Source organism: Daphnia magna, unplaced genomic scaffold, assembly GCF_020631705.1.
Source record: "Daphnia magna isolate NIES unplaced genomic scaffold, ASM2063170v1.1 Dm_contigs152, whole genome shotgun sequence".
NCBI classification, from domain to species: Eukaryota; Metazoa; Arthropoda; class Branchiopoda; order Diplostraca; family Daphniidae; genus Daphnia; species Daphnia magna.
This window is the reverse complement of record NW_025533143.1, coordinates 14199-29568: the sequence shown is the minus strand read 5'-3', so window position 1 is coordinate 29568 and position 15370 is coordinate 14199. Positions and strand designations below refer to the sequence as shown.

The 15370-nt window shown below is 42.1% G+C and overlaps 1 protein-coding gene, 1 long non-coding RNA gene and 1 other non-coding gene across 3 annotated transcripts; all 3 read left to right on the top strand.

The window, feature by feature from the left end:
• The first annotated feature begins 2231 nt into the window (after window positions 1–2231).
• LOC116923727 lies at window positions 2232–8630 on the top strand. Its single transcript, XR_006641615.1, has 12 exons — window positions 2232–2386; window positions 2981–3156; window positions 3510–3587; window positions 3676–3721; window positions 3780–3887; window positions 4959–5060; window positions 6123–6195; window positions 6288–6551; window positions 6657–6796; window positions 6863–6983; window positions 7054–7190; window positions 7250–8630. It is a non-coding gene; the product is annotated as an uncharacterized LOC116923727 (transcript).
• Window positions 8631–10310: 1680 nt separating this feature from the next.
• LOC123467149 lies at window positions 10311–10777 on the top strand. The gene is made up of 3 exons (XR_006641651.1): window positions 10311–10365; window positions 10452–10576; window positions 10642–10777. It is a non-coding gene; the product is annotated as an uncharacterized LOC123467149 (long non-coding RNA).
• Window positions 10778–10783: 6 nt separating this feature from the next.
• LOC123467153 (salivary glue protein Sgs-3-like) lies at window positions 10784–11520 on the top strand. Its single transcript, XM_045167198.1, has 3 exons — window positions 10784–10791; window positions 10856–11061; window positions 11135–11520. The coding sequence occupies exons 1-3, from the start codon at window positions 10784–10786 to the stop codon at window positions 11518–11520; spliced, it is 600 nt and encodes a 199-aa protein (XP_045023133.1).
• The last annotated feature ends 3850 nt before the right edge of the window (window positions 11521–15370 follow it).

Sequence of the window (15370 nt, the reverse complement as noted above, 5' to 3'; positions counted from 1 at the left end):
ACTGAAGAACTTCCAATTCTGCTTTCCAAGTCACGAAAACTAAAGGTAAATTTATATGATTTCATTGTAAATTGTTGTTGGATTTACGTCTGATTATGAATAAGCCATTCAATTTCATTGCTCTTTTCTTGCAAATTACAGGCAAAACACTATGCGTCAACCATTCCTTCTGCTGTTCTTGGGTCTTTTAATGGCCGTTTCTGTCACCTCCGCAGGTAAACTCAAAAGACATTCTCGAATTAAAAGTGCAACGCCCATATAAAGGTGACATTGTGCTTGCATCCCTCCTCACAGGACTAAAGGAACGAATCCAGCGGATACCGAATCCCATAACGTCATTTTGGCGTGGTTTGAAAGCAGGAAGTAGCAAAATTGAAAAAGCCACTAACCGAATCATTGGAAATGTCGGGTACACGAAGTCTCCAGAGCCACGTGAAACATCGGAACCTTTGGAAGAGAACAATCCAAGCAACAAGGAAATAGTTAGCGTTACCAGCTCATCGCATTCATCGCAGACCTCCAACGGCCTAGGCACTACTACCTATTCGCACAACTCGTACACCTCCACCGTCGACGGAGAAGTTGTTGAATCGTCCTACACCAGTTCAGCTAATGGGATCGCCAATCAATATAGTCAAAACAAAATCAGTAAGAAAAGATCAAATGCCCTGCCTATTGGGGGTCATTTTCTATTGAAAGGAAACTGGTTAATTTTTTTAAATTTGAATCAATCAAAATTGTGATAGATTCCTTCAAAGGCACGATCGTCGTCCCTATATCTTCGAATCCAGATTACAATAAAAAGTTAATCGTCAATTCACCCAACTTTCCATACGGGCGATCCAACCCCGTCACCAGTTCGTGGAATGTTAAGGTAACTACAATATACAATAACAATCACCTTGACTTGTCCACATGTCCTTCATGCTGCTGTTTTGAACCACAGGTGAGGACAAACTGCCGTCGAGGATTAGTTACGATGAAAATTGACGAACTCAGTCGGCTGTCAGATGAGAAGGAATGTTCCGAGGGATTCTATCGGGTTTCACCTTTCATGAAACAAACCAAGTATGATAACCTTCATCAATGGTAAAATACAGTTTTAGATCAAATGTTATGTTTTGGGGTGAAAGAATTTGTGGCCGCGTCGACACCGTCCCACCATTCCAGTGGTACGTGGACGATCAAGAACCAGAGGATGTTACCATTAGCTTGAAACACAACGGACTTAACGACGGATATTCTGAAGGATTGGGTTTCAGTCTTAAAGGTCAGCTAGAATAAGACTGAATGATTTCGGTTTTGGCCTAACCTTGTTTGTGGAAACACATTCAGGTGAATGTCTTCCCAAAGATTTTGACATGACCAGAGGCAAAGCCTTGAAATCCTATAGCAGTTGGCTGCAACAGCTGTACAGAGACTCTGCAACTTACGGTTTTCCCACTGTGGTAATACCGGGTTTCAGTTTGGCCAACACTCCTTCGCCAGAAACAAACACCGAAGAGGAGTCGACTGATTCGTTGTATATTGCTCATCCTTTGCATCATGGTTCCGAGCCACCCATACAACCAATATCTCCAGACCAATTATTATGGACACCAACATTTAATCTCAACAATCCTACAAATCTGCCGATTGTCTTAACAACTAGTTATGCCGAAACCACTCCAGCGGCCGTCACTTCTACTCAAACGTCAACTATTGCCCAGCAGCAGTCGCTGTTACCAGAAGATGACCCAGACTATTACAATAATGATGGTGCACAAATGTTACAAGCACCAAACGTCCCTGTTGACGAAGATCTGGACGATGCAATTTCGTATATTACAACGCTCTTGGAGAAGCCACTAAAGGCACGTAAACCATTACCAAAGCAATAATACTATTTTACCTACAGAAAATAGCCAAGAAAGTTCCTGTTGATTAATAATTTATAATGTTTAGTTGGACGTTTGCAATCAACTTGTAATCCTGTTATTAAGTTGGCTTATTATGTATTTTCACTTTGTATAATACCATGCTTGAATAAAACTAAATTTTTCCTATCATGACCATTCTTCGTTGTGCTGGGAATTGGGAAACTCAAGTGACAAAGAAGAAAAAATCAACAAAGTAGCCTAAAGACTTTGGCGCCAAAAATTGCATTTCTCCTGAAATTGGTGGAGGTTGCCGAACCCGTTTCTCATCCTCCTATTAAGAAACAATGATGGTCGACTTCTCAATTTTGGCCAATAAGATACGAGGATTACACATGACAATTGGCAAAGGGGTGAGAAAAGAAATACCGCGAGCCTGCGATTACATTTGTCGTCGAGAGCAGGTCTAGGCAGGAATTACAGACATAAGTCCTTCAGCCCCATGTAGCAATTTAATTAAATTTCGTCAAGTAAGGTATGGGTTTCTTTTTCTTTGCTCTCCAAAGTGAAATATTATTAACTGATACAACTCACCAGCATTTATCGTTGGTTGATCATGTGGTTGTGATTTGGAAATGTGCTTAAAGCCCATCATATAGAGAGGTTTTTCTTTACTTTCATCAAAATGCCAAGTTATTAAGCCATATTGGTTATCTTGGCTCATTGCCATTTCACATAGGGATTTCATGGAAATTCAAATAGTTGCAACTTCAGCATTTGTTAATTTAATAGAATGATGCTTGCTGTTACATCATTCAGGGTAATGGAAAGTCTCGTAAACTGATAACACGATTAACAGTGGTAGAAAAAAACCAGGAAAATGAATTGAAAATTGTGTAAGCTTTGTGTTGGGCAATACCTAATTATTCTTTAAGATTAAGTTTCTGTGGATAGAAGTAATACCTGTACTAGAGCGGTGGCCAAGGTTGGATCTAATCTTTACGTGTTGAGCTTATGTTCAGTAAACGGTACATGATGTGCATTGCATTGAAACATTTATTCACTCTTGTTCTATAAACTGATTAACACCAAAAAATAACAAATAATGCTCTTGATGGTTTCAGGTTGGACTCACTGCCGTTCACTGGGCTGATTTTGTATAGAACCCAGCTAGTACATGCACCTCTGTAGGGTCAAATGCTGCTGAGTTGACCCAGGCTCTTCACAGTTGTCAAATTTCTCATGAAATGCCACCTGTTCCTGTATACAGAGCAAGAGGTATTTCAATACAATCTCAAAGGTAAAAAATTAGCTTCACGAGAAACTGAGTTAAATATGAAAATTTAGTTTTCTTTATGCTTTTCTGAATTGTTTCAAGCTCAGTAACAAAGAAATATGATTAGAAGACTGATTTGGGACAAGTAGAGTTGAACGGCCGCTGTAAAAACGATTCCACGATGGCTCAAATAAACAACGTTTACATTCTAGTCCAGGAGTATAACATTTTAAGATGGAATGCAATCATTAGGCGGGTTCTGCAGTCGATTAAAAATAGTGAAAAGTGGTTGTTCCAGAATGAGCTGTGAATGGATTTTAAAATGGAGTCGGAAGGGTTCAGCATGTCAGTATAATCAAAACATTTTTGTGTGTTAGCTATAATATTGGACACCAAGCCTCACATTTGGTCAGGGCCAGACGTAAAACAATCATTGTGTGCGACTTGTAGATAAGGTAGGTATTGAGATTTATTGGAATTAGTTGCTTAAGGCTATTTAAAGCCGTATTAGAGAAATTCATTACCCTTCTGCCCCCTTTACAGGTTTTCAGTTTTATACAACCACCGATTTTGGCCTCATGAGGACGAGGTAATTTGGCAATTTGTTAATACTTTGAAAGTGGATTGTACCTTATTTTATTGTTAAGTGATACAACTGGCCACTCGTACGTCGAAGTCTTCATACCGACCAAAGTAATGCCAAATACAACAACGTGGATTTTACAACAGATACCATGACTGAACAACATTCTTGGGTAAGACGTGCTCCTTGTCATGATTATTTTTGTAATGATATTACGTATAAGCTGGATGTTAACGCATGGAAATTGAGATTATGTCGAATTAGGTTGGACCTTGCGCAAAGAGGCTAAGCATCTGGTTCGTTATGTTTCGGTTATTGTCGTTGGCCTTGGTTGAATTTCTAGCATTATAAGGAAACGAATATTTTCTACAAAAGTTAACGTTGGAATGTTTATTTCGGCCTTTTAAAAATGTTATGAAAGCTGACATCGACATTCTTAGATGTTTTGTGCTTATTCTTCTTGAATTTTAGCTTTCGGAATTTTAATTTCTACTCTACGGCTAGATTAAATTTATCTTGCGTCCTCTGTTCATTGTCAGTCTAATAATATTTTACTCTCCATCATCGCTCTTACTTTTGAACATCGAACTGGGTATTTCTTTTTTGTGTCACTTTTCGTATCAAAGATTTGGCTACCGTGTTAAATTCAGGATTCGTCCAGGTCGTCCCATCTACTGATTTTTACTGCCCCGTTGCATCTATTTCTTCTTTTATTGTTATATTTTCATGTATAAGATTTCATTTACCTCGGTCGGAGAACAACAGTGAGAAAAATTCCATGTACCCCCTTCTCTCGGCTCTCGCCAGCTGCTAGTACCTTATTACTGCGCCCACTGGTTTCATGATTAGGTTCCCTTCCTTGATACTGGTACTGATTTGTCAAAACACTATAGCAGTCTAAGCCTAGTTCGCACCAGTGCTGAAGGTTTATGCGTTGAAACGAATCGTTAGTTATCCTGTTTTAATGCATAAATTGGTTCCACGAAGGAGCTACGTTTAAATTGAAAAAAAAAAAAAATCATTCTAGCAAGGTGCTTTAAGATTTAAGAAGAAGAATTAGACACACTAAAAAGAAGCTTCCTACAGGTTTAAAATGTTTTTAAAGCTAAGAATTAATCCGTTTTACTTGTGTGAACTAGGCTTGTTAATTGTTCAAGAAATTCCTTAAAAATGAAGCAAATTTCTTTCAATCAGGTAAATTCAGTTTAATGAATATTTATTTTTCGTTTGTTTTTGCATTTAGAAGGTAATGGCCGATACTTTTATAAACGACTACTCCATCAAGATTAAACTGGGAATCGAGTTTGATCCGTGGCTACTGTCAGTCGCTGAAGCAATCCACAAGGTAAGTCTGACATCTTTAGCTAATTAGGTGTTTATTAAGCTCAAATTAACACGAAAAAAAAAAAAGTTCCTTTCAGTGCAATATCTCTCGTACTGTCTGAGGATGTCGAGCTCAAAACTAGAGTAAACAATGGCCAGGTAATAAACCAAGGGACAGATGCAAGAGGGTTTGAAAAAGAGGACTGTGCCGAGAGCAGGAATCTAGTTGCTGCCCTTACATCGATTGTGGCCATTACCGCACAGAGGCAGTCCTCTATTAGTAGGCTAATTAAAATAAGGACAAAAATAGAAGTTTTTACTAATACGTTAAATGGAAAACGTTCTCAGCTCTTTCACTTAGTATGGGAGTTAGGTGACTTTCGTAAGGTAATAGAACCCCTGAATGTAGGCCATCCCCTATGCAATGGAGGCCCTCTACATGGCATTCCATTTCTGGCCTGTTCATTTGCATTTTGATCAATAATTAAAATTGACGTTTCTTTTTAACACCGAGGAAATTTACAAACGATTTTCTGCACTCTAGTAATATTTTTGGCTGTCCGTTACAAAGAGGGAATCATTTGAATTTCACAAAAAAAAAATATACTCTAAAAATGGCCTTTCTATTTGCAGATAAGAGAGCATCCTCCCATCCGGAAAAATGGACACGAGAATTGATGACGTCCTATTTAATATCGGGGTGCTTTCCTTTACGCCTATACAGTGAAAAAAATAGGGAAGGGGAAACCAGAGAGATACAGGACGAACAAAACAAAAAAACTTGATTGGAGAAAGCCGGGACGTGGTAGGTAATCGTTAGCAATGAAGAAAATAGTAGGAAAAAAGCGATGGCATTGTCTCATCTGCGCCCAGTATTGTTTCAGCCTCCGACGAATTTGAATCACTGATATCTAGAAGTGAGATTTGCACATCGGCTAGTGAATCTACAAGCTGTCGGCTAGATTCTTAGCTACTCCCAAGAAGTCCAGCTTTCTCGAAGTCTTTGGATGCTGGTCATTGTGCACTTACGTATTCAGTCGTGATTGGCAGTTGTGTTATCCTAACCTATTCCTCTTTGTTCCAGGTGGTCGAAATGCGTCGATCGTTTCTCATCCTTTTATTCGGCCTCTGTGTTGTCATAACCATCACTTCGGCAGGTACGATTTTAACTTTGAAACGTATGAACCATCGAAATGTGGCGATGATTGAAGACCGTGAATGATTTACGTTGTTGTTATTATTCTTGTAGGGGTCTTCAAAATGCATTCGCGTATCACGAATCCCATCGCGTCGTTCTTTGCCAACGCGAAACCCAATAATGCGAACAGAACTCAAAGCACCAGCCTGGGAAATGTAGTCGACTACGTGGGCTATTTCAGTACTGCGGACGACTACAAACCTTATTACAACACGGAAGCTGTTCTGTCGCATACGCACACTCTTTCGTCATCGGCATACATCGGTGGCTCGTCCATTCCGATTGCCCCACCCAAAAGAGGAACGTACCAATATGGTAGGGCTCCACTATTTCATTCGGAACGTGCATATCTAATCTAGAATCTTTAAAAGGAAATCTGGAATTTTTAGTTTGACTGAATCACGTACTTTTTCATCGCAGATACGTGCGGGAGCAACATAGTAGTCCCGTTGACTTATAATCGCAAAATCTTGGCGGAGCAAGCCCTCAGACCTACTTACAAATCGACTGATTTTCCTGCCGGACGCACCTACCCATTGGTTTGCAATTGGAATGTGCAGGTATGGCGAACTTGATTTTGTTCTACTACCTCGAGTTTCGGGTCTAAAGTTTGGTCATTTAATCAGGTGAGTAAAAACTGCAGTCGTGCTAGAATCACAATGAGAGTTGACGGCCGCAGTCGATTGCCAGATGAAGAAGGTTGCGCCAAAGGATACATTCGCGTCCTCCTTTTATGAAAGAGGCCAAGTATGAACGAACGCATTTTATTGAACGTTGTTCTACCTGACGTGTGTCACCTTTTTCATTGAACATTTAGGATTTGTGGGCGCGTCAACTACATTCAACCGTATTATTGGTATGTAGAAGATCAAAAGTCGGAAACTGTCACCATCACCATGAAAAATATCGGCCTGAATGATGGCTTCTCTGAGGGATTCTCTTTTACCTTGTCAGGTGTGTAGTTTTGAATGCCATCGAATTTGAAATCCAAGTGACGGTCCGATTCATTTCAGGCGAATGTCTTCCGATTGAAATTGGCATAAAAAATTCGATGTCAACAAGGAAAACGCAGGATCGAATAGCCGATGGATGTACCGTCTTTATCGGACTCTGCTGTTTCCGGTGTTCCAACGGTGGTCATTCCGGGTGTCGTTGCCGGCACGGATAACAATCCCGTTCCAGCAAATATCCCGCATGTTGCAAATGATCCCGCAAAATTTCCGCCGGTCGACACGGGTAACGATGCCGAGATGTTGATGCTCATTCAGAAAGACAAAGAGCGGAACCAGACAACGACAACTACTGCCACGACGTCGACTACAACCACCACCGAACAGACTACTAAGACCACTCCCACGACAACTCCTACGACAACAACTACGAAACGCCCAATTCCTGATTTTGATCTTGAGACTCCATGGGATGTCCTCAAACCGTTAAAACCAACGACCCGACCATTTCCCTCAACCTCTTCCACGAGCATAAATGTTTCGAAACCTACCGTCCCAACGTCTTTTTGAGTGAACCTAAACCTCATCCTATACTCAGCGTCAAGTTCCCTAATCGCGTCCAATTCACGTCCACCACGATCTTCCCGCCGAGCACGAGTGCAAAACCTACCAAGAAACCCGTCGATTCCACTTTTGATTTAGAAACTCCATGGCAAACACTCAAAACCAATCCTCGCTACCGATAATACCTCCCCTTTCAACCAGCACCACCAAAGCTCCTTTGGCCAGTTGCGACAACACAATCGTCCATCACGATCCTGAAATATAACCGCCGCAACCAGTCCATCTCGGCTTACAAACCTGACCCGCAGCCTTCCGTCAGTCTGCCTGAGGACAGTACAAAATGGAAACTCCCTGTTGCGTCTGCGGTGACTTATCTTGATTCGCCCTACTCGAATCAGCCGTCCTTGTCGGAAATTGATTCTGAAAATGACGACGGAGGTTCCAATGAATTGATTGTAGAAAATCAAGAGGTACCCGACCTTCCTATTGACGACGTGGTCGATGATGCTCTATCGTACATTACTACGCTCTTAGATAATCCACTATTACAAAAATCACTGCCGAAAAAACCTCTAAGAAAAAGTCCAAATCTGGTAGTATTCAAAGGTTTGAGTGATTATCCCTCAATTGCATAATACTTAATAAGCATATTCACGAAAGAAAAATTACAAATTATTTTTAAGCAAATCCAAATATTTTATATCATCTATATGGGTATGTCGTTCCGTATTATTGAAAGACGTTACTGTTATCATTTGTTGCATTTTTTTTTTTAAATTCAACACTCAACATTTCGAAAATATGTTTCTGCCAATTTGATACCGAAGATGGTTGTCTGGCATCACGAGAAATTGTGAAATAAAACGAGAATTTAATCTAACGAAATTGTCACTACTACAACGCAGTGCTGCTTTCTTATATTTTACTGCACGTTAACCGATTGGACATGAAGTTACGTCTACAATAACAGAGGCATCGGATTTTCAGTTGAAAGGTATCAGTTTCCGAGTCCACCGCTAAACGTTTCACATAACTGAATTGTACTTTTTTTCTTTTAATGATTTTATATACAGTTTTGGATCAATATTGCGGGATTCTCTTCGATTTGGTCTCTCATAAAACCCTACAACATCCGCACGCACACGCGCACGCACACCATCTAGGTATAAACCAGATGGATTACGCGTCATTGAACACACATACGCATCTACCGTTGGCAACGCGTCAGATTTTCTTATTCCGTTGTTTTTCGATACACTTTGAGAAATTCGAATTTCACTTATTGGAATATGTCGTTGATGGAAATATTAAAGTTAGAGAAACATTGCTCACTAGCAGTGCCCGATGATGTTCACGCTAATTCGGGTTTATAACGAGCATCTGAATTGTTAACAAAATCACTTATTTCCTTTTTTTCTTTTACAGGAATGTTCGGAAAACGTTATCTGAACAGTATTACAGTACCGTAATTCTATTTATTGGCGGTATGTGATGGAGAAAGTATTCGGTTGAATGACTGCCTTGACCATAAAAATCTTTGGGATGGGAGAAGGGAGCGGGTCGGAAGACATAATCTCACTTTTTACTTTTATTTTTACCGGTGTTACGTTGGGCGCAGCGCGCTAATACGTGAGAACGGAAAGGCACAAGGGAACCAAGTTTATACTGCCGTCCGTGTAGTTTGGCTTGCGACTTTTTAAATCTGGGAAAACGACAAGAAGAAAAAAGCCAATGACTCGTTTCCGTAATTGTCCAGTCTTCATCCAACAGCCTCCGAAGCAATTCATTGACCAGCTCTTCGTATTCACTGAAAGTGGAGAGAGTGCTGACATTAGTTTATTTGGAAATTTCATGAACGTCCAATATGGTTTCACTCGCAATTGAAAAGGTAAGGCTGAATTTCATTTGAATGATCGTTTATTTGTGGACCTGTCCGGATGGAAAGGTCCACGAAACGAATGAAACTCTTTGATTATTGTCGTAATACATTTGTTCTTTGAATTAGGCAGTGCGTCATCCTTTCTTCGTCTTGCTCAGCTTGTACGCCGTCATTTCTTTCGCCTCGGCAGGTATCGTTCATTTGCATTTCTAAAGCGTGAATCCATCTATTTTGTTAAGGCACATATAATCGGACGACATGCCGATGCAGAGTGTAGTTGAAAGTTCTGTAAATGTCCAGACGTCCAATGTAACCAATCGAATTCATCTAGGTATTGCCATAGGAAGCCGAGTGCACAATACAACGGATCCGCCAGAGTTTAAGTTGTCAATTGGAAAATATGAGGGAAATTCGTACCCGAATACTTACCACAATCGGCAAATTCGCTTCCGTCCAGTTCGCGTCCGCCCAATTAAAAGTCCGCGCCCAGTCAGTTGGAATCAATACGGTAGGTTTCCTTGTTTTCCATAAATTAATGACATCATTCTCAATAGCTACGCGGGGAAGGTAAATCTACAAGTAAATTTCGATCCGAATTATTCGAATAGATGCATGTGGAGGCAACATCCTTGTTCCCTTGTCCAATGATCGAAACATCTTGATTGAACAAACCTACAAATCAACTGATTTCCCGTCTGGACGCACCCACCCTTTAGTTTGTTCCTGGAAGGTTGAGGTATGTACAAAACCACCAATGTTCTTTATTTGTTGTTTTGAATCACACCGACATCATCGGCTTTTTTCCACCGATAAATATCAAAGGTGAGCAATACAAATTGCAATCGCGGCCTAGTCACGATGACAGTAGACGAACTGAGCCGGTTGTCGGATGAAGAGGGATGTCTCAATGGATATTATCGAGTGTCTCCGTTTATGAAAGAAGCCAAGTATGTACTTGAATGACTAGTATATATTGAAATTTTTTATTGACGGGAATGGATTTAAATCAAAGAATTTGTGGACGTATTGGAACTGTTCCGCCTTTCCAATGGCACGTTGACGACCAACAAACTGAAAATGTCACCATTAATTTGAAGCATATCGGCCTCAACGATGGGGATTCTGAAGGGCTGTCGTTTACATTAACAGGTGAGATGGCAAGGTGATGCTCGAAAATGTCAGCACCACTAAAAGCTGCGCCTTTTGTTTTTCTAAAATCAAAATAGGCGAGGTCTGCCTAACGAAGTGAACGTGACCATTGACGGATCCAGGTTGAATTCCAATAGTTATTGGCTGGTAAAGGATCCTGAGGATTACGGTGTGCCCACCGTAGTCTTATCAGGCGACGAATCGAATAGCAACGAAACCTTGTCGGATACTCGTGAATTGAAAGATGGTCCATCTGAGACTCTGGCAACCACAACGTTGTCAAGTTTAAATGTTACACTGGGGTTTAGTATGGATTACTACCGTAATCGTAAATCGACTGCCCCTCAAATTTCCAGAAACACCAACGACACCCTCACCAAACTCCACGCCGAGGATTGCTCGCCCACCGTCGCATATTAAATCAACTTCTTTGACAACTCCAGTGACGAAACGGCCATCTAATCGCAATCCATCAACTCGTGTTCCATCCACAACCATCCGCCCACACACTAGACGCCCAACCGCTCAATTATCCCGGCCAACTACCACAACCAAGCGTCCAGCTACCACGAAGAAACGTCCAGCTACCACGTCAAAGCGTCCAACGACTCGTGCTCCAATTACCAAAAATTCAATGACCAAAAAGCCCTGTTACGAAACGGCCAATGAACCGTCGTCCGCCAGTTACCCCCAAAACTCCGGCAATGCGTGTTCCCTCGACTACGATCCGCCCAGCAGTTAGACATCCTCCGACTAATAGTCCAGCGTCCAACGACCATTCCGAGATCCCGTGGCTCATATTGAAGTCTCCTCAACCTGAGCACGAGTTCTCCTCATCCGTGATATACTCGCAAAAGCTAGTTGATGCATCTGTGAATAAAATTGCACCGATGGTAGTGAGCGGTAAGGGTGAAATCCCTGGCTCATTCTAAAAACACCCCCACCACAACCAATTGCTGTCCAAAGTTGATCCAGCTGGTTTACCAACAACTACCAAGAGTGCCTACACCAAAACTCCCACTAAAACCACTGCGAAGACTCCTACGAAGACTCCTTCGAAGACTCCTTCGAAAACTCCTTCGAAAACTCCTTCGAAAACTCCTTCGAAAAACTGTTGCAAAGACCCCAACGAAAACCACCACAAGAACTTCCTACTCAAGTTCTATTATTAGAAACCCAACGAAAGCCCCACCAAGAGTCCAACTAAGAAACCGGTGACGAATCCTGCAAAGATTCATACGAGAACTTCTATCAAAAGTGCTACGGGTCCATCAAAGAGCCCATCAAAGAACCCACAAGCAAAGAACCCATCAAAGAACCCAGCAAAGAGCCCATCAAAGAACCCAGCAAAGAACCCAGCAAAGAACCCAGCAAAGAACCCAGCAAAGAACCCAGCAAAGAACCAAGCAAAGAGCCCAACTGTAAGTACTTCTAGAAGTCCACCTCCAATAAATCACCAATCAACAGTCCGGCTGCACAAGACTTTTCGGCCACACAAACCAAATGTCCAGAGTCATCGGCATTTAATAATCTTTCATCAACTGCAATCCACCCTTCACACGTCGTCCACCAGTTCGAATTCTACCGCCGAGCTGGGATCAGTATGGTAAGTTAACAGTTAACACGCCGAGCACTTTGTTTTTAAAATTCGTTTTTAGAGTCGGCATTAAATTAGAATTATTTGGCATAAAATCACCAGTTAACTTCAAACATGCTAATGCAGATACCTGTGGTGGAACCATCAATGTTCCGTTATCCTTTGATCGGCTATCGTCCTACGAGTCTTCTCAGTTCCCAGCTGGGCGCAACTTTCCTCTAGTCTGCACGTGGACCGTCAAGGTATCAACATTCAATTCAAGCTCTGACTAATGAGGACGATGAGTTAATCGAAAATGCTGATAGGTGAGAACCACCAATTGCATTCGTGGACGAATCACTTTAAGGGTTGACGGACGCAGTCGACTGGCCGACGTAAAAGGATGCACCAAAGGCTATTTTAGCGTCTTCCCATTCCTCATGCAAGCCAAGTACATTGACATTGTTATTGAGACGTTTAATTTTTCTGACTGTACATTTTCCCATTCAAAAGAATCTGCGGTCGTATTGGAATCGCTCCGCCCCTGCACTGGTACGTCGAAGAGCAGCAGTCCGAAGACGTCACCATTGTTATGGAGAACGTCGGACTGGACGACGGTCGTTCGGAAGGTTTCTCATTTAGCCTTCAAGGTGAGTGTGCAAACCAGATCAGAAGTGGCCAAATAAAATGGTTGTTTATTAGCATTTCAAATCGTTTCGTAGGCGAATGTATTTCGAATAAAGCAGATAAAACGACGAAACTGGATGTCGACGTGGAAAATTTCTGGTCGCATAATCGTTGGATGAATCGACTGTCGGAGGACTTTCTGACAGGAGATGGTCCCAGGGTGGTTGCGCCGGGCGTATTTGCTTCCCACAATCACGTTGCCCTTTGCAGGAATTCGAAACTGATGACACAAGTGCTTCGTTGGACTCGATCGAATACGAAGACTACAGCGATGTGACGACGGAGGCCACAACCGTCCAACATCCCATTACCAGTGAACCTTGGACGTTTTTTAACCCAGAAACGACTGCTGGAACCCGAGCAGCTCTACACAAACTGTTCGTCCCTCAACCACGACATCGTCTTATCATCAACTTCCATCAACTACGGTTCCTCAAGTCACTCACCGTTCGACAACTACTACGCAGCCAACAACTAGGACGCAGCCAACAACTACTACGCAGCCAACGACCAGTACTGCTATTACCAAAGACCAGTTACTTCCGACCACTAGTACCGAGATCCCATGGCTCATCTTGCAATCTCCAGATCCTAATCAGGACCCATTGTCCGCCCTAAATCAACTACAAACACCCGGCCGTCTTCAGTCAACAAACTGTCCCTCCATCAGTAGTTACTCGCCGACCAGCTACCCAGTATCCCGTTACTAGGTTCCCGTTTAACCACCGTGCGACCGACTACCACCACCCGATCTCCACCGACTAAAATGCGCCAGTTTCCTCTATACCAGTAAGCCGAGCATCCCGTGGCTTATTTGAAGTCTTCCTTCTCCAATCAAACCAAACAATTCTTCGTCAGGTAGATCATCTTATGTTTACAGGCTTTGAACTTAAAACCAATCATTGTGAGAACTCTTAAGAGGAGGGAGAGTCTGAAATTTCACTTCTCAGTAATGGAGCAGTATATAATAATGATCAGATCATTTCCCATCCCTATATTTGAGCAGTAAAAAACACGACGAACAACGCACAATCGTCGATGAGACCACCGTCTGTCAGAACCGAATGTACGGGAAGCCGCCAATAGAAGTTTTATAACACCGAATGGCACACTGACAGCCGTCAACTTACGCCAACTTTAAACGGTGGTCACCCGAGTCGGTAAATTATTTTCGCCGCCAAACTTTAACATTTTTTACTCCAAGTCAGTAAATTATTTCAATCCAAAACACCTTTTTTAGCGTCTTTTGAATCCGATCTGTAGATACGTGCCAAGGGAACATAGTTGTACCTTTGACGTCTGATCCGAAACACACAAAGAAATTCATCTCCCTGAAATCGACGTGGTTTCCGCCCCAATCGCATCACTCCGCTTATCTGTTCTGTGGAATGTCTAAGGTATTGCCACGCCTGAACCAACGCATCACTCGTTTAATTAGCGGAATGACATGAGGCGTTTTGTAGAATTCAGGCGAGCAAAAATTGTCGTCGTGGCGTCATTACTGCACTATCGATGAACGCAGTCGACTTGCTGATGATGCGGAATGTCTGAGAGGATATTACCGGGTGGCTCCGTTCATGAATGACTCCAAGTAAACATTATTAGTACATACATTTTAAATTTTTTCAACTCTTCTTTCTTCGGCAATGAGAATTCGTTGTGCTCTTACCTTAACCAGAATTTGCGGGCGTGTCCACACTGTTCCAGCCTTCCAGTGGTACGTTGACCATAATCAACCGGAGGATGTCAGTATTATCTTGAAACATGTAGGACTCAATGACGGCTATTCCGAGGGCCTCCGTCGTTACGCTATCAGGTCAGTTTAGATAGCAAACGATAGTTGGCTTCAATTGGCCCGCGATCTCATGTCTACAACCAAAAGGTGAAATTAACGAAAAATCGGATTTGACGAAAAGTAAAGCCGTTCGTATTCCTGTCAATGAATCTTATGACAGCTCGCGAGTCAATCTCGAAACCTTGGTGTTCCTACCGTGATCTTACCAGACGTCATTTTACAAGCACTAGTGGATCTATCCTTTTCGGATGCTATCCAGAGGCTAAAAACGATCCTGGAGAACATCTCTAGTACTCCTTCATTGGCAAAACAAGTCAAGAGACATCTCCGAACACTGCTCTAAAATCGCCCAATCCCATTCTTTCCCTGTATATGGTTTATTCAATATCAGCAGCGCCAAGAGTCTGTTCCTTTGCGAACGCTTCCACTCCTAGACGATCTTGAAGATCTTTGGCTGATCCTGCAATCTCCCAAGTTCCAGGCAATCTTTACTATCCCGTCAGAGGATGAATCAGTAATGTCCCAGCCTGGGTT